The sequence below is a fragment of the Salmo trutta genome, chromosome 13 (genome assembly GCF_901001165.1).
Source record: "Salmo trutta chromosome 13, fSalTru1.1, whole genome shotgun sequence".
In the NCBI taxonomy this organism is placed as follows: domain Eukaryota; kingdom Metazoa; phylum Chordata; class Actinopteri; order Salmoniformes; family Salmonidae; genus Salmo; species Salmo trutta.
This window is the reverse complement of record NC_042969.1, coordinates 22144808-22163443: the sequence shown is the minus strand read 5'-3', so window position 1 is coordinate 22163443 and position 18636 is coordinate 22144808. Positions and strand designations below refer to the sequence as shown.

Below are 18636 nucleotides of genomic sequence, written 5' to 3'. Positions count from 1 at the left end.
CACTATCTAACTGTTTACAGTATCAAAGCCAACATGCTAGAAGTGGGGAGATAAAGCCAGCTAGAAAAAACAGTCTAACGAACACAAACATTTTTGATTATCTCTGACCTTGATCACACACAGTTTAATTATAATTATTCCCCTCCATCACAGATTTACTGATGACGCAACACAATAAGAAGTATCTAATTGCTCTTCCTGTGATTCAGAAATAGAAAGCAGCCTGGCAACCAAAGCTCAATGTTTATCCCAACACAAATTATAATCTGTGGTTAGTGTCAGTGTAGGCTTTTTGGTAGAATAACAGCTGTGGTGGATGGCACCATCTATTGGTCAATAATGATACCATATCACACTGTAAAAACAGTCCATTTTTGGATTTAACTAGGCAAGTCAGTCAAGAACAAATTCTTATTTACAATGCCTGCCTACCCCAGCAAACACTGGGCCAATCGTGTGCTACCCTATGGTGACTACCAATCACAGCCAGATGTAGCCTGGATTCAAACCAGCGACTGTAGTGACACCTCTTGCACTGAAATGCAGGGCCTTAGACCGCTGCGCCACTCGGGAGCCCTTCAGCAAAAGCAGCAACTGCACTTGTGTTCTCCAGACCTCTCCTCGACTAGGCTACCCCCAAGCCAGTTACCCCCAAGCCAGTTACTTTATGTATTCCAGAACTAGCACTGCTGATTCAACTAATGAAGGGCTTGATAATTAGGTGACCATTAGAATCAGCTGTGCTAGTTCTGGGATACATCAAAGACATGGACTGGCTGGTGTACTCCAGGAGATGTTTGGGAAGAACTAGACTAAACAGAAACAGATTGAAATGGTGGAAAATATACAAAATAAACAGAAAACAACATATGCCCTTCCTGTGATTTCATGATCTATTAGGTAGTAGAGTTCAAGCTGTGTGAATAGAGTTCAAGCTGTGTGAATAGAGTTCAAGCTGTGTGAATAGAGTTCAAGCTGTGTGAATAGAGTTCAAGCTGTGTGAATAGAGTTCAAGCTGTGTGAATAGAGTTCAAGCTGTGTGAATAGAGTTCAAGCTGTGTGAATAGCCAAAGCTCCCAAATAAGTCCTTAAAGGACTCGCTAGATGATTATTGTCACTGATGCAGGGGAAAGCCTTGCACCCCGAGGCCCACCATCGATTTCAAATACAGATGATTTCCTCTTGAAGTGGATTCTTTTTGTAAATATTTACAGTTTGATTAAATAGAAATGTAGACACAGGGAAGTTGAAGCCTTTTCTAAACAAGGACATCTTTCCTAGGGACTTTCACAATATTGTACAAACATTAGTCTACTTAGAGCATTTCTACAATGTCCACAGCATGCAGTGTAAGCCAGTCCTACAGCACATTAACTCAAACACAGAGACTCGTTTCACTGTAGTTTTAATTTCAACATTCAACATAATTATTCATCACTCACAAGTTCATGTTTTACCAGAAATAAATTCTATGTCTGGAGAACGTAACTTATATTATGGCCAACATAATACTCATTATTATTATGAATACAAGGCATCTCACAACAGATCATTTACATTGTAGAGCCTACACGTTCCATACATACAGAAGCATTCAATGTCATGTTTTGAGGCATGGTGGTATTGGAGTAGTTAGGGTGGGGGACTGGGGGTAAGGGGAGTACTGAACTTGATCACTGACAAACTCTCAATTGAGGTATATTTGGTAACACTTTATTTGAAATGTACTGTACATTACAGCAGTGTCCTGATGTACTATAATCAAATCAAAATGAACAAAGTGTTACTGGATATATTCTGACTGACAGGGGGACGACTGTGATGAGACCTCACATCCTGTGATGACTTCATGGGCTTCATATCAATCCGGTACTAATGGGCTTCATCAATAGTGTTAGTAGTAACGGACGGTTATGATTCGAGTCCAACAAAGACTTCCCAGGCCAGGTGTTATAAAGTCCTTTTCCAACTGAGCAGTGACCACACAGACACATCAGCAACACCTTACCTTGCCGATGATACCTGGACACCAGGACAAACTTCATGAGTTTGTCATAGAAATAGAATCCATAGAAATAGAATACCTTCTATTATTAAAATATGCAGGATTCTAGGATCCTATTTCTATGGTGGAACCACCGTATATTGGCAGGGCCTTCCGTCGCCGTATCATAAACAAAGTTCACATTCTGCCTCAGACTCTCTGTGTCTGTCATGCAACCATGTAAGAAACACAGAGAAACACACAGTACAGAATTTCAGGAGAACTTCACTGGCTGACAGGAAACTGTAGAAGCCATCTTGGCCCGTTGTACTGTAGAATCTCTCATATGGAACACCAAACAAATACAAATCAGTAACAATGTAAAAGGTTTTCCTATGGCACAAAGTATAAATCACTGTTTGTAAGCTCTGTGGATAAGAGTTCATATCCTTTAGCGTGAGCTCAGCTAGCTTGGTGGTGGGGAAGGTCCGTTATAAAGCTGGGAAACAAAGTGGGACAGTTCCTTGTTTGCCTCCTTCATAGCTGAAGGTCAGGAAAAAGACTGCCTTCCTCGTTTTTATGTCTGGGGAGATGTAGCACCATCTTCTCCTTCTCTTCGCAGCCTTTTTGTACAATTGCTTCCTCAGCTTCTCGCTCCACATTTAAAGTGTCCAAAGTCTCCCCCATCATATCAACATGTACAATCACATGCAATAATACACTGGGCAAATAAAAACTATGGGCTAGGTTATACATTTATATAGATTTATACATATAAATTCATATACTTTCAGGAATGTTAATCTGTTTTGTTGTTTTTTTTTTTAGGTACAAAATAACTTCATATGACACAATAATATAAAACAGAAAAAAATGATCAAGTCTCTTCTTTAAAAAAAAATCCATTAATAAAAATAAGTTCTATGTTTTATTTTACAATATATTTAATTTTTGGTCTCTGGCAGCAGGTCCTTTACTTAGTTTGTGGCTGTTTCCATGGCGATAGCTGGATATTACAATGGGCACTTGGCACAGCCACACTCCAGGGTGATTTCAATCTCCTCAGAGAACGAGCTCCCGTCGGTGCACTTGAAGACCACTTTCCGCCTCCGGGTCTTAGATGGGGCGCAGCAGAGGCCTCCGTCACAGGCGCGGGGACACTCCACCCGGGGGATTTTACTGGTGGAGGTGCACGTGTTCATGGGCTGCTGGCGCTTCAGCAGCTCACGCACCGCCTCTCCCTGGCACGTCACATCTAAAAGAGGTCAATGGGAGAGCTTCACAGTAACTTATTTCACTCTGACATGGACGATTTCAGATTCTATAGCCTATTATTATTATTATGGACCTCTGATAGTCAAGTTTCTGTATGCAGTAGAATGTCCTTACAGAAACAGTTTCTCAATGTTGGAAACCACTTAGGTGTGTGTGTGTCTATTCCTCTCACCTGTGACACAGGCAGGGCCACTGCCTGGCTGGCAGTGGCAGGAGGGCTCCCCACTCCCTGGGACCCTACACTCCCCATGTCTACACTGGTGTCCCCTACAGGCTTGGGGCTCCTCTCTCCTGTCACAGTACTGCCCTGTGTAGCCCTCAGCACACTGACAACTGTAAGATGATGCCTTAGGCACACACAGCCCATGGATACACCTGGAACAAAGAGGTTTACAGTTCATGTGAGGAATGGTAATTGATGTGTGTTTAATAATTCATCCACGTTGAGTACATATTATTCATATTTTATAACATTATTAAACATGAGCAGGTGTAAAAGCATGAGTCCATTTGTATGCTTGCAAATGTACTAATGTGTTGAGGATGAGGTTCATTATGGATTATCAGTTATGATTAAAGGCCTATATTGAGGTGTCTTGGATATGTAACTGTTAGACAGGCCGTACCTGCTGCTCTGACAGGGGCAGTCTGATATGTAGCTGTTAGACAGGCCGTACCTGCTGCTCTGACAGGGGCAGTCTGATATGTAGCTGTTAGACAGGCCGTACCTGCTGCTCTGACAGGGGCAGTCTGATATGTAGCTGTTAGACAGGCCGTACCTGCTGCTCTGACAGGGGCTGGGGGCGGTCTTCTGATGACAGAGGGATCCGCTGTGGCTGGGTGGGCACTCGCAGGACACACCCGTCTCCCCCCTCTGTCTGCAGGCGCCCTGGGCACACACACTGCAGGAGTGGCAGCCTGGCAGGATGCCTTCCACTCTGCGTGGCGCTGCCCCCAGATCCTGGAGCTCTCCGTTGATCCTTACATTGTGGATGCAGCCGTTGAAGGCCTGGGGGCTGCGGTCGGGACCTGAACGCAGGCCTGATGCCACCACCGCTGAGGGTATGCCTGGAGGGGAGGAGGAGGGGGAGGAGGGGAGGGGGTATTATCATTCTGACATTCTGGTTTGCTGACCTGACATTTCATCGGTACATCAGTTTCAATGTGTAAAGAAAATATCTGTAGGTATGCACAGTGCAGATTGTTCTGTGTGTTTTTAAGGAGTAATGGGTCCTTTCAGGTATGTGTACTATATGTGTCTCTGTTTACCTCCTATGTAGAGCTGTGTGCTGTGGTCCACAGAGGGCTGGCGGGGCAGCTTGCCCAGCCTCTTGGGGGATCCCTTGTCCACCACCAGGCTCAGAGAGTGGTTCTGAATCAGTAGCTCCACCGTGTGGAATAGACCATCATTCACAGACTCAACACTGTTAACAGAGAGAGACAGAGAAACACAGATAGAAAGAGAGAAAAAGAGACAGAGCGACAGAGAGACAGACAGAGCGACAGAGAGACAGACAGAGCGACAGAGAGACAGACAGAGCGACAGAGAGACAGAGAGACAGAGAGACAGAGAGACAGAGAGACAGAGAGACAGACAGAGAGACAGAGAGACAGAGAGACAGAGAGACAGAGAGAGAGACAGAGAGAGAGACAGAGAGAGAGACAGAGAGAGAGACAGAGAGAGAGACAGAGAGAGAGACAGAGAGAGAGACAGACAGACAGAGACAGACAGACAGACAGACATTAGATACATTGTAGTAATACAGAAGTTCTTATAAACTCAGCAAAAAAAGAAAAGTCCCTTTTTCAGGACCCTGTTCAAATATATTTTGTAAAAATCCAAATAACTTCACAGATCTTCATTGTAAAGGGTTTAAACACTGTTTACCATACTTCTTCAATGAACCATAAACAACTAATGAACATGCACCTGTGGAACGGTCGTTAAGACACCAACAGCTTACAGACGGTAGGCAATTAAGGTCACAGTTATGAAAACTTAGGACACTAAAGAGGTCTTTATACTGAAAAACACCAAAAGAAAGATGCCCAGGGTCCCTGCTCATCTGCGTGAATGTGCCTTAGGCATGCTGCAAGGAGGCATGAGGACTGCAGATGTGGCCAGGGCAATAAATTGCAATGTCCGTACTGTGAGACATGCTACAGGGAGACAGGACAAACAGCTGATCATCCTCGCGGTGGCAGACCACGTGTAACAACACCTGCACAGGATCGGTACATCCGAACATCACACCTGCGGGACAGGTACAGGATGGCAACAACAACTGCCCGAGTTACACCAGGAATGAGAGACTGTCCCCAATAGGCTGAGAGAGGTTGGACTGAGGGCTTGTAGGCCTGTTGTAAGGCAGTCCTCACCAGACATCACCGGCAACAACGTCGCCTATGGGCACAAACCCACCGTCGCTGGACCAGACAGGACTGGCAAAAAGTGCTCTTCACTGACGAGTCGCAGTTTTGTCTCACCAGGGGAAATGGTCGGATTCGCGTTTATCGTCAAAAGAATGAGCGTTACACCGAGGCCTGTACTCTGGAGCGGGATTGATTTGGAGGTGGAGGGTCCGTCATGGTCTGGGGCGGTGTGTCACAGCATCATTGGACTGAGATTGTTGTCATTGCAGGCAATCTCAACGCTGTGCGTTACAGGGAAGACATCCTCCTCCCTCATGTGGTACCCTTCCTGCAGGCTCATCCTGACATGACCCTCCAGCATGACAATGCCACCAGCCATACTACTCGTTCTGTGCTTGATTTCCTGCAAGACAGGAATGTCAGTGTTCTGCCATTGCCAGCGAAGAGCCTGGATCTCAATCCCATTGAGCACGTCTGGGACCTGTGGGATCGGAGGGTGAGGGCAATGGCCATTCCCCCCAGAAATGTCCGGGAACTTGCAGGTGCCTTGGTGGAAGAGTGGGATAACATCTCACAGCAAGAACTGCCAAATCTGGTGCAGTCCATGAGGAGGAGATGCACTGCAGTACTTAATGCAGCTGGTGGCCACAGCGCTGGGACACATGTGATGGCTCCCCACTGGCCCTGTGAACAATAGCAGCACTCTGGAAGTAGCCTCGTTGCGAGCCAGACTTCCTTAAAACAGGAAGGCGTGACAACAACATGATTTTGGAGGCATGGCAACGCGAGGCCAGTGTGTGTCCTCCGGATAAAGATTGCCTTCCACACTACTCATGTTTAAACCATTACAGGGCACTCTCTGCCTCATCACACTGAGCACCCAAAACCCTCTCCAAACCAGAAAACATCTACTGGAATAGCAAGCAATGATGCTGTTGGCTTCAGGCTGAGTCAGTATATTTTGTCCTAGGGGCACGTGAGTCCGTTTCACAATGATAATAGGCTTGTTGCTGTCTGACTGCTCCAGCTTCCATACTGACTGACTGGTTGACTAGTTTACTGGCTGACTGCTGGGTACAGAACAGGCTGTACTGCCTCTGGGCTCTGGGACTGCCTAATTATTGCTGTTTTGTGTTTGGTCTAAGGGTTGGCACAGTAGCCTGGGGTCTGAGGTTGTGACCCTGCTGGACACTGTGGCGGGAGGAGAGTGGATGAGGGGGTAGATGGGGTCAGGCTGACCAGCCCTGAGGCCTCTACTAGAATGGAGGCTATTCAGGCAGCTAGAGTACAGACAGCTAGAGATAGTGGTTTGCCAGGGAGAGAGAGAGAGAGAGAGAGAGACACACAGAGAAAGAGTACATTAAATGATAAAATATACAGACAACAAATTCCAATTGGCTACGTACCACATATTCTCCCTGCACACACTAATTGACAAACAAACCAACCAAAACAAAGGCAAAGTCTTCTCATGCTTTGTTGACTTCAAAAAAGCATTTGACTCAATTTGGCATGAGGGTCTGCTAAACAAATTGATGGAAAGCGGTCTTGGGGGAAAAACATGCAACATTATAAAATCCATGTACACAATCCATGTACACAAAGTGTGCAGTTGAAATTGGCAAAAAACACACATTTCTTTTCAAAGGACCATCAGGTGAGACAGGGATGCAGCTTAAGCCCCAACGAATTGGCGAGGGCACTAGAACAGTCCCGGTCTCAGTCTACTAGAATCTGAAGTCAAATGTCTACTGTTTGCTGATGATCTGGTGCTTCTGTCCCCAACGAAGGAGGGCCTGCAGCAGCATCTAGATCTTCTGCACAGATTCTGTCAGACCTGGGCACTGACAGTACATCTCAGTAAGACAAAAATAATGGTGTTCCAAAAAAGGTCCAGTTGCCACGACCACAAATACAAATTCCATCTAGACACCGTTGCCCTAGAGCACACAAACAAACTATACATACCTCGGCCTAAACATCAGCACCACAGGTAACTTCCACAAAGCTGTGAACGATCTGAGAGACAAGGCAAGAAGGGCCTTCTATGCCACAAAAGGAACATAACATTTGACATACCAATTAGGATCTGGCTAAAAATACTTGAATCAGTTATAGAACCCATTGCCCGTGATGGTTGTGAGGTCTGGGGTCCACTCACCAACCAAGAATTCACAAAATGGGACAAATACCAAATTGGGACTCCAAATTGAGAATTCTGCAAAAATATCCTCAGTGTACAACGTAAAACACCAAGTAATGCATGCAGAGCAGAATTAGACCGATACCCGCTAATTATCAAAATCCAGAAAAGAGTAGTTAAATTCTACAACCGCCTAAAAGGAATCGATTCCCAAACCTTCCATAACAAAGCCATCACCTACAGAGAGATGAACCTGGAGAGGAGTCCCCTAAGCAAGCTGGTCCTGGGGCTCTGTTCACAAACACAAACAGACCTCACAGAGCCCCAGGACAGCAACACAATTAGACCCAAACAAATGATGAGGAAACTAAAAGATAATTATTTGACACATTGGAAAGAATTTACAAAAAACCTGAGTAAACTAGAATGCGATTTGGCCCTAAACAGAGAGTACACTGTGGCAGAATACCTGACCACTGTGACTGACCCAAAATTAACGAAAGCTATGACTATGTACAGACTCAGTGAGCATAGCCTTGCTATTGAGAAAGGCCGCTGAAGGCAGACCTGGCTCTCAAGAGAAGACAGGCTGTGTGCACACTGTCCACAAAATGAGGTGGAAACTGAGCTGCATTTCCTAACCTCCTGCCAAATGTGTGACCATATTAGAGACTTGCATATCTATTGGGTGAAATACCAGTGTGCAATCACAGCAACAAGACTTGTGACCTGTTGCCACAAGAAAAGTGCAACCAGTGAAGAACAAACTATTTGCACATCATTACAACACTGCATATACAGTTGAAGTCGGAAGTTTACATGCACCTTAGCCAAATACATTTAAAAACAGTTTTTCACAATTCCTGACATTTAATCCTAGTAAAAATTCCCTGTGTTAGGTCAGTTAGGTCAGTTAGGATCACCACTTTATTTTAAGAATGTGAAATGTCAGAATAATAGTAGAGAGAATTATTTATTTCAGCACATTCCCAGTGGGTCAGAAGTTCACATACACTCAATTAGTATTTGGTAGCATTGCCTTTAAATTGTTTAACTTGGGTCAAACGTTTCAGGTAGCCTTCCACAAGCTTCCCACAATAAGTTGGGTGAAGTTTGGCCCATTTCTCCTGACAGAGCTGGTGTAACTGAGTCAGGTTTGTGGGCCTCCTTGCTCGCACACACTTTTTCAGTTCTTTCCACAAATTTTCTGTAGGATTGAGGTCAGGGCTTTGTGATGGCCACTCCAATACCTTGACTTTGTTGTACTTTCGCCATAACTTCGGAAGTATGCTTGGGGTCATTGTCAATTTGGAAAACGCATTTGTGACCAAGCTTTAACTTCCTCTGATGTCTTGAGGTGTTGCTTCAATATATCCACATAATTTTCCTACCTCATGATGCCATCTATTTTGTGAAGTGCACCTGTCCCTCCTGCAGCCAAGCACCCCCACAACATGATGCTGCCATTTGGAAATTGCTCCCAAGGATGAACCAGACTTGGGGAGGTCTACAATTTTGTTTCTGAGGTCTTAGCTGATTTCTTTTAATTTTCCCATGATGCTAAGCAAAGAGGCACTGAGTTTGAAGGTAGGCCTTGAAATACATCCACAGGTACACCTCCAATTTACTCAAATGATGTCAATTATCCTATCAGAAGCTTCTAAAGCCATTACATCATTTTCGTGAATTTTCCAAGATGTTTAAAGGCACAGTCAGCTTAGTGTATGTAAACTTCTGACCCACTGGAATTGTGATACAGTGAATTATAAGTGAAATAATCTGCCTGTAAACAATTGTTGGAAAAATGACTTGTGTCGTGCACAAAGTAGATGTCCTAACCGACTTGCCAAATCTATAGTTTGCTAACAAGAAATTTGTGGAGTGGTTGAAAAACAAGTTTTAATGACTCCAACCTAAGTGTATGTAAACTTCCGACTTCAACTGTATTTATTCAGTTACACAGTACCAGTAAACTTTATCTATTATTATTATCTATTTCACTTGCTTTGTCAATGTAAACATATGCCTCCCATGCCAATAAAGGCCGATAGATAGATAGATAGATAGATAGATAGATAGATAGATAGATGATAGATAGATAGATAGATAGATAGATAGATAGATAGATAGATAGATAGATAGATAGATAGATAGACAAATTGGGTCTGGGTGGTGAAATTGAATGCAGCTCAAAACTAGCTCTTCTATCCTTACCGCTATTGGGTTGTGGTCTTATCCAAAAACAGCATGCCATCAGGCAAGTTTATCAAGGCTCTCCCCTACTGCAGCTCTCCTATTGGCTGATTGTTAAAAATGTTTGATTGACAGTTCCTGCACTGGTCCAATGACTGTATTATTACATTAACAGCCAGTAAAAAAAGTAGTGTTCGTTCCATAGCCATGGGAAGTAAGGGACGCTGAAAAATCCAAAAATCATATTAATAAAAACATTTTACAAAAAATGATATTTTTTTTTTCTTCGCAAAAGTAGTGCACTGGGCCTTTACTCATCCTGTATTAGAGCGGTCCGATAAAGCTGAACCACACCCCCCGTCCCGTCTGCGAAATAATCGCTGCATCATGGGTGGTTTGCATTATGGGCTTGTAATTTCATTCCAATCTGAAAACAGGCCTTTTGCAACCAACCTGTTTTTTTGTTTACATTGGCAAGTCAGTTATGAACAAATTCTTATTTACAATGACGGCCTACTCCGGCCAAACCCTAACCCGGACGACGCTGGGCCAATTGTGCACCCCCCTATGGGACTCCCAATCACGGCCGGTTGTGATACAGCCTGGAATCAAACCTGGGTCTGTAGTTACACCTCTAGCACTAAGATGCAATGCCTTAGACTGCTGCGCCACTCGGGAGCCCGCTTCTGCTTCCATTTAATACATAAATACCACCATGGAAGTCGGGCTTTATTACACTTCAATGCCATTGTCATCCAGTGTCTCTGATTTTGACAGCCATCATTCGTTACTGGCATTCTGAATGCCCACATGCACATCCTGGCTAAGGGGGAGTAGCAGGGAAAAGGTTTTGGGGAAGAAAATCAACAGAGTTCCCATCTTGCTATGATACCATATGACCACAGAGGGGCAGCAGAGGTCCAGTCTAAAAAGGTGAACCATGTAGCTCAGCCCTCCAACCTTTGCCAATTTTGGGCTTTATCTGTGTTTTGACAAGCTGACGTTTTCCAGAGGCAATATTTTTCGATGGGGATGTGGTGTCTTTGATGTGTGCCCAGCCTGCGTATTAGCTTAAACCAGCCCATTATGGAATTCAATAAAAGCGAACAGAAAGCTGTAGCAGATTTCAGCAGCACCCTGCAGGTCGACTGAGGGAAGTACATTTCCTGTCAGCAGAGAATAAAATACTCCATCTTCCTCTCTGTACCAAACAACATTATAAATAACACAAACTTACTGGTTGCCATTATCAGAGAAAGATATCTTGAACCAGCTACCCTGTAGACCCTATTTACATTTAAAAATGTAACTACCCAGCACTATAATTTGCTTACAATGTAGACTGGTTTAAACTGATGTTTTGCAGATAACCAACAAAGTTCCAGATTGCAGCTGTAAGCAACCTCAATTAGGTTTCCTTAGAAACACACTGGTGAACTACAAGCTTGTTTAGTGTATGGGGGGGGGGGGGGGGGGGGGGGGGGGGTGTTGCCTGGCTGGCTAGGTCTAACAGCAGCTATCTAAACCATCTTAATGGCTGGGGCTAGCTAGGTCTAACAGCAGCTATCTAAACCATCTTAATGGCTGGGGCTAGCTAGGTCTAACAGCAGCTATCTAAACCATCTTAATGGCTGGGGCTAGCTAGGTCTAACAGCAGCTATCTAAACCATCTTAATGGCTGGGGCTAGCTAGGTCTAACAGCAGCTATCTAAACCATCTTAATGGCTGGGGCTAGCTAGGTCTAACAGCAGCTATCTAAACCATCTTAATGGCTGGGGCTAGCTTGGTGCAAAAAAACACAACAGTATTTTCAGCTATGCCCTTGAAAGCAGTTGACTCCAGCTTCCCAGAGACTGGGAGTTAAACATGGTCGAGGCACGCCGGTCTCATGGTCTCCTTTAGGGTTCCTGTTGGTGGTGTATCCACCAGCCAGGTGTCACCCTCCATTCTCCTGACCTCTGTGGAGCACTTGCTGCCAATTTATCCACTATATTGGTAATAGGGTTCTATTTGGAACTTAGCCTGTGTCTACAGGAGCTCACTACACAGCTGAGTTACGGTCCTGTCCAGTGACTCCACTGTCTGTGTCTATCTGGGGTCTGTGTCTATCTGGGGTCTCTCTCTCTCTCTCTCTCAAAATTAAGGGGCTTTATTGGCATGGGAAACATTTACATTGCCAAAGCAAGTGAAATAGATAATAAACAATAACAAATGAACAGTTAACATTACACTCACGTGTCATATTATGTCTGTATACAGCGTTGTAATGATGTGCAAATAGTTAAAGTATAAAAGGGAAAATAAATAAATATAGGTTATATTTACAATGGTGTTTGTTCTTCACTGGTTGCCCTTTTGTTGTGGCAATAGGTCACAAATTGTGTTGCTGTGATGGCACACTGTGGTATTTCACCCAATAGATATGGGAGTTTATCAAAATTGGATTTATTTTCAAATTCTTTGTGGGTCTGTGTAATCTGAGGGAAATATGTATCTCTAATATGGTCATACATTTGGCAGGAGGTTAGGAAGTGCAGCTCAGTTTCCACCTCATTTTGTGGGCAGTGTGCACATAGCCTGTCTTCTCTTGAGAGCCAGGTCTGCCTTCAGCGGCCTTTCTCAATAGCAAGGCTATGCTCACTGAGTCTGTACATAGTCAAAGATTTCCTTAATTTGGGGTCAGTCACAGTGGTCAGGTATTCTGCCACTGTGTACTCTCTGTTTAGGTCCAAATAGCATTCCAGTTTGCTCTGTTTTTTGGTAAATTATTTTCAATATGTCAAGTAATTATCTTTTAGTTTTCTCATCATTTGTTTGGGTCTAATTGTGTTGCTGTCCTGGGGCTCTGTGGGGTTTGTTTGTGTTTGTGAACAGAGCCCCAGGACCAGCTTGCTTAGGGGGCTCTTCTCCAGGTTCATCTCTCTGTAGGTGATGGCTTTGTCATGGAAGGTTTGGGAATCGCTTCCTTTTAGGCGGTTGTAGAATTTAACGTCTCTTTTCTGGATTTTGATAATTAGTGGAGATCGGCCTATTTCTGCTCTGCATGCATAATTTGGTGTTTTACCTTGTACACAGGTTATTTTGGCATAATTCTGCATGCAGAGTGTCAATTTGGTATTTGTCTCATTTTGTGAATTCTTGGTTGGTGAACGGACCCCAGTCCTCACAACCACGAAGGGCAATGGGTTCTATAACTGATTCAAGTATTTGTAGCCAGATCCTAATTGGTATGTCAAATGTTATGTTCCTTTTGTGGCATAGAAGGCCCTTCTTGCCTTGTCTCTCAGATCGTTCACAGCTTTGTGGAAGTTACCTGTGGTGCTGATGTTTAGGCCGAGGTATGTATAGTTTGTTTGTGTGCTCTAGGGCAATAGAGCACACTGTAAGCCCTCCTGCTGCCCTCCTGCTGTTGTAGGCCCTCCTTGGTTGGGGACAGAAGCACCAGATCATCAGCAAACAGTAGACATTTGACTTCAGATTCTAGTAGGGTGAGGCCGGGTGCTGCAGACTCTTCTAGTGCCCTCGCCAATTTGTTGATATATATGTTGAAGAGGGTGGGGCTTAAGCTGCATCCCTGTCTCAGCCCACGGCCCGTGGAAATAAATGTCTTTTTTGCCAATTTTAACCGCACACTTGTGGTTTGTGTACATGGATTTTATAATGTTTTAAATTTAGCCAATTGGAAATTGGGGTCTGTATATTTGATCATTTCATTGAGGATACCATCAACGCCAGAGGCCTTTTTGGGTTGGAGGGTTTATATGTTGTCCTGTAGTTCATTCAATGTGATTGAAGAATCCAGTGTGTTCTGGTAGTCTTTAATAGTTGATTCTAATATTTGTATTTGATCATGTATATGTTTTTGCTGTTTGTTCTTTGTTATAGGGCCAACAAGATTGGAGAAGTGGTTTACCCACACATCTCCATTTTAGGTATATAACTCTTTGTGTTGTTGTTTGTTTAGACTTTTCCAATTTTCTATGGATTCTTCAATTACATTGAGCTGATTTCTGACGTGCTGTTCCTTCTTTTTCCGTGGTGTGTGTATCTCTCTCTCTCTCTCTCTCTCTCTCTCTCTCTCTCTCCCTCTACCAGTGACTCTCTCTCTCTCTCTCTCTCTCTCTCTCTCTCTCTCTCTCTCTCTCTCTACCAGTCTCTCGCTCTCTACCATTCTCTCTCTCTCTCTACCATTCTCTCTCTCTCTCTACCATTCTCTCTCTCTCTCTACCAGTCTCTCTCTACCAGTCTCTCTCTACCAGTCTCTCTCTACCAGTAGCCCATTTTGTTCACAAGCTGCTTGTCCTCTTCTCTCTTCACCTCTCCTCTGTGACTCAGCTCCACTCAGCTCTAACGTGGCATTCGGCTCACAAAGAGACATCTTGTGCTGACGCTGAGTGGAGCAGAGAAAAGCGACAAAGAGAAGAGAGAGAGACACTTTGACCCCCTCTATAGGCTCTTGTCCATTGCTCTAAATCACAGTGACATGACAGGTAATGACTGCTTTCTGAAGGGTACCTACCAATACAGATAGTGTAGGCGTGGCAGTGGATGTCTGAATCTAGAAAGAGTGGGAGGGAATTGGGTAACGATTGAAACGCTCTCGTTCAATCTCCTGTGATGTTTCTATGCTCCCCATCAAACCCTCTCTAACCTTCTCACCTCCTGTAACACTCTCGGTCAATCTCCTGTGATGTTTCTATGCTCCCCATCAAACCCTCTCTAACCTTCTCTCCTCCTGTAACACTCTCGGTCAATCTTCTGTGATGTTTCTATGCCCCTTCCCCTTTTCCTCTCCCTCCATCTCCTGAATAATGTCAGATGAGTTCCCTTAAACTAATAGAGGGATTACTGTGGCATTTGGTAAAGGGCAGGACATGAACACAGTGAGGACCCAGGCATTCATCTGATAGTAATGAGGCCTCTACCCTGCTACCTCCTCCTCTCCCTCCCTCTCTCTTCTCTCCAGATTAGGTCTGGACAGATGAGTGGTTCACCCCCCACCTTTCCATCACTTGACCAGACCACCCTCATCCACTCTCACTTCTCCTTCCTGTTTTTCTCACCGCTCTCTCCTCTCCCCTCTCACCTCTCACCAGCAGCCCTTCATTCCCACGTGAACTCCTCTCCTTCTCCATCCTCCACCTCTTCTCGTCTTCTCCTAGCTGTGCTCTCTCCTGTCTCCCCTCTCCTGTTTCCTCTCTCCTGTCTACCTTCTCCTGTCTCCTCCCTCCTCTTTTCTGTCTCCTCTCCTATCTCCTCTCTCCCATCTCCTGTCAACATTCTCCTGTCTCCTCTCTGTTTCCTGTCTACATTCTCCTGTCTACATTCTCCTGTCTCCTCTCTATCTCCTGTCTACATTCTCCTGTCTACATTCTCCTGTCTCCTCTCTATCTCCTGTCTACATTCTCCTGTCTCCTCCCTATCTCCTGTCTACATTATCCTGTCTCCTCTCTATCTCCTGTCTCCTGTCTACATTCTCCTGTCTACATTATCCTGTCTCCTCTCTATCTCCTGTCTCCTGTCTACATTCTCCTGTCTCCTCTCTACATTCTCCTCTCTATCTCCTGTCTACATTCTCCTGTCTCCTCTCTACATTCTCCTGTCTCCTCTCTACATTCACCTGTCTCCTCTCTACATTCACCTGTCTCCTCTCTACATTCTCCTGTCTCCTCTCTACATTCTCCTCTCTATCTCATGTCTACATTCTCCTGTCTACATTCTCCTGTCTCCTCTCTATCTCCTGTCTACATTCTCCTGTCTCCTCTCTATCTCCTGTCTCCTGTCTACATTCTCCTGTCTCCTGTCTACATTCTCCTGTCTCCTCTCTGTCTATCTCCTGTCTACATTCTCCTGTCTCCTCTCTATCTCCTGTCTACATTCTCCTGTCTACATTCTCCTGTCTCCTCTCTATCTCCTGTCTCCTCTCTATCTCCTGTCTCCTGTCTACATTCTCCTGTCTCCTCTCTACATTCTCCTCTCTATCTCCTGTCTACATTCTCCTGTCTCCTCTCTACATTCTCCTGTCTCCTCTCTACATTCTCCTGTCTCCTCTCTACATTCACCTGTCTCCTCTCTACATTCTCCTGTCTCCTCTCTACATTCTCCTCTCTATCTCCTGTCTACATTCTCCTGTCTACATTCTCCTGTCTCCTCTCTATCTCCTGTCTACATTCTCCTGTCTCCTCTCTATCTCCTGTCTCCTGTCTACATTCTCCTGTCTCCTGTCTACATTCTCCTGTCTCCTCTCTGTCTATCTCCTGTCTACATTCTCCTGTCTCCTCTCTATCTCCTGTCTACATTCTCCTGTCTACATTCTCCTGTCTCCTCTCTATCTCCTGTCTCCTCTCTATCTCCTGTCTCCTGTCTACATTCTCCTGTCTCCTCTCTACATTCTCCTCTCTATCTCCTGTCTACATTCTCCTGTCTACATTCTCCTGTCTCCTCTCTATCTCCTGTCTACATTCTCCTGTCTCCTCTCTATCTCCTGTCTCCTGTCTACATTCTCCTGTCTCCTGTCTACATTCTCCTGTCTCCTCTCTGTCTATCTCCTGTCTACATTCTCCTGTCTCCTCTCTATCTCCTGTCTACATTCTCCTGTCTCCTGTCTACATTCTCCTGTCTCCTCTCTGTCTATCTCCTGTCTACATTCTCCTGTCTCCTCTCTATCTCCTGTCTACATTCTCCTGTCTACATTATCCTGTCTCCTCTCTCCAGATCCAGATGTTAAAGGTTAATTCTGCCACTTTTCAACCTCCTAGTCATTATCTCCAGCACCATACCAGTGTCTACATATACTGAGATACCAAAATATTAAGGACACCTTCCTAATATTGAATTGCACCCTCCACTTTTGCTCTCAGAACAGCCTCAATTCATCGGGGCATGGACTCTAAAGTGTCGAAAGCAGAGAGAGAAAGCGAGACAGAGCGAGAGGGACAGAGAGAGAGAGAGAGGGAGAGAGAGAGAGAGGGAGAGACAGAGAGAGACACAGACACAGCGAGAAAGGGAGGGAGGGAGAGACAGACACACAGACACAGAGAGGGAGGGAGAGACAGACACACAGACACAGAGAGAGGGAGAGACAGAGAGAGACACACGGAGAGGGAGAGACACACAGACACAGACACAGAGAGAGAGAGGGGGGAGAGAGAGAGAGAGAGACACAGACACAGAGAGAGAGGGGGAGAGACAGAGAGAGAGAGACAGACACAGAGAGGGAGAGACAGAGACACAGAGAGGGAGAGGGAGAGGCAGAGAGAGAGATACACAGACACAGAGAGGGAGAGGGAGAGACAGAGACACACAGATACAGACACAGACACACAGAGAGAGAGGGGGGGAGAGACAGAGAGAGAGACAGACACAGAGAGGGAGAAACAGAGACACACAGACACACAGAGAGAGAGGGGGAGAGACAGAGAGAGAGAGAGACACAGACACAGAGAGGGAGAGACAGAGACGGAGAGAGAGACACAGACACACAGAGAGAGAGGGAGAGACAGACACACAGACACAGACACAGAGAGGGAGAGGGAGAGACACTCAGACACAGAGAGGGAGAGGGAGAGACAGAGAGACACAGACAGAGAGGGCGAGAGGAAGCCAGAGTTCTCACCACACAGCTGGCTCCCCTCCGATGGACATGAGAAGGAGGGAGTCAGGGCAGATGGTGCCCAGCTGTCTCTACGGCTATCAACCAGACCACTGCTCTGCTTCATGGATTGATCACACTGGAGACTGGCACATTATTCTACAATGTTTTCATGTAACATATACACTGAGTATACCAAACATTAAGACCACCTTCCTAATATTGAGGTCAACCCCCCTTCTGCCCTCATAACAGCCTCAATTCATCAGGACATGAACACTACAAGGTGTCGAAAGCGTTCCACAGGGATGCTGGCCCATGTTGACTACAACGCTTCCCACAATGCTTCCTTTGGCTGGTGGACCATTCTTGATACACACGGGAGACTGTTGAGCGTTAAAAACCCAGCAGCATTGCAGTTCTTGACACAAACCGGTGCAACTGGCACCTACTACCATACCCCATTCAAAGGCACTTAAATATTTTGTCTTGCTCACTCACCCTCTGAGTGGCATACATAAAATCCATGTCTCAATTGTCTCAAGGTTTAAAAATCATTCTTTAACCTGTCTCCTCCCTTTCATCTACACTGATTGAAGTGGATTTAACAAGTGACATCAACAAGTGACATCAATAAGGGATCCTATCTTTCACCTGGATTCACCTGGTTAGTCTGTGTCATGGAAAGGTGTCCATAAGATTTTGTACACTCACACTTTCTATGATCTGTGGTTAAAAAGATACGCCTTTTTTTAGGACCGTTCTTCTTATCTGTGAGAGTAGGATTAAAGGTAAGAAAAACTGTTATTTAAAAAAATCTGCAATGAGTTTCTAGCCAGAGGGAGGGTATTTTCTCCTAACCACGAATCTCATAGGGTTGGAAAATTGTGTGTGTGCATGTGTAACGTGATATGTCCTCCCACGGTGCAGGCTGCGGTGCTGCAGGGCAGGGGGACCTGCTGGCAGTCATAAGGAACTGCAGGAGTGGAAATATCCCCTTCATACCCCCCACCCTGCTCCCACTCTGTTCCCAGCCCCTCCTGCCCCGCTCCCGCCCTTCTCCCAGCCCCTCCTGCC

The 18636-nt window shown here is 45.1% G+C and overlaps 1 protein-coding gene across 1 annotated transcript in view; it reads right to left on the bottom strand.

Annotated features, from left to right (window-relative positions):
• Positions 1 to 1388: 1388 nt before the first annotated feature.
• LOC115205030 (slit homolog 3 (Drosophila)) overlaps positions 1389 to 18636 on the bottom strand; it is a 374555-nt gene continuing 357307 nt past the window's right edge. Inside the window, exons 22-25 of the mRNA XM_029770590.1 lie at positions 4529 to 4683; positions 4039 to 4327; positions 3432 to 3634; positions 1389 to 3239 (exon numbers count right to left, since the gene is read on the bottom strand). Of these exons, the coding sequence (XP_029626450.1) occupies positions 2998 to 3239; positions 3432 to 3634; positions 4039 to 4327; positions 4529 to 4683 (889 nt within the window). The 3' untranslated portion in view covers positions 1389 to 2997. The remainder of the gene's footprint in view (positions 3240 to 3431; positions 3635 to 4038; positions 4328 to 4528; positions 4684 to 18636) is intronic.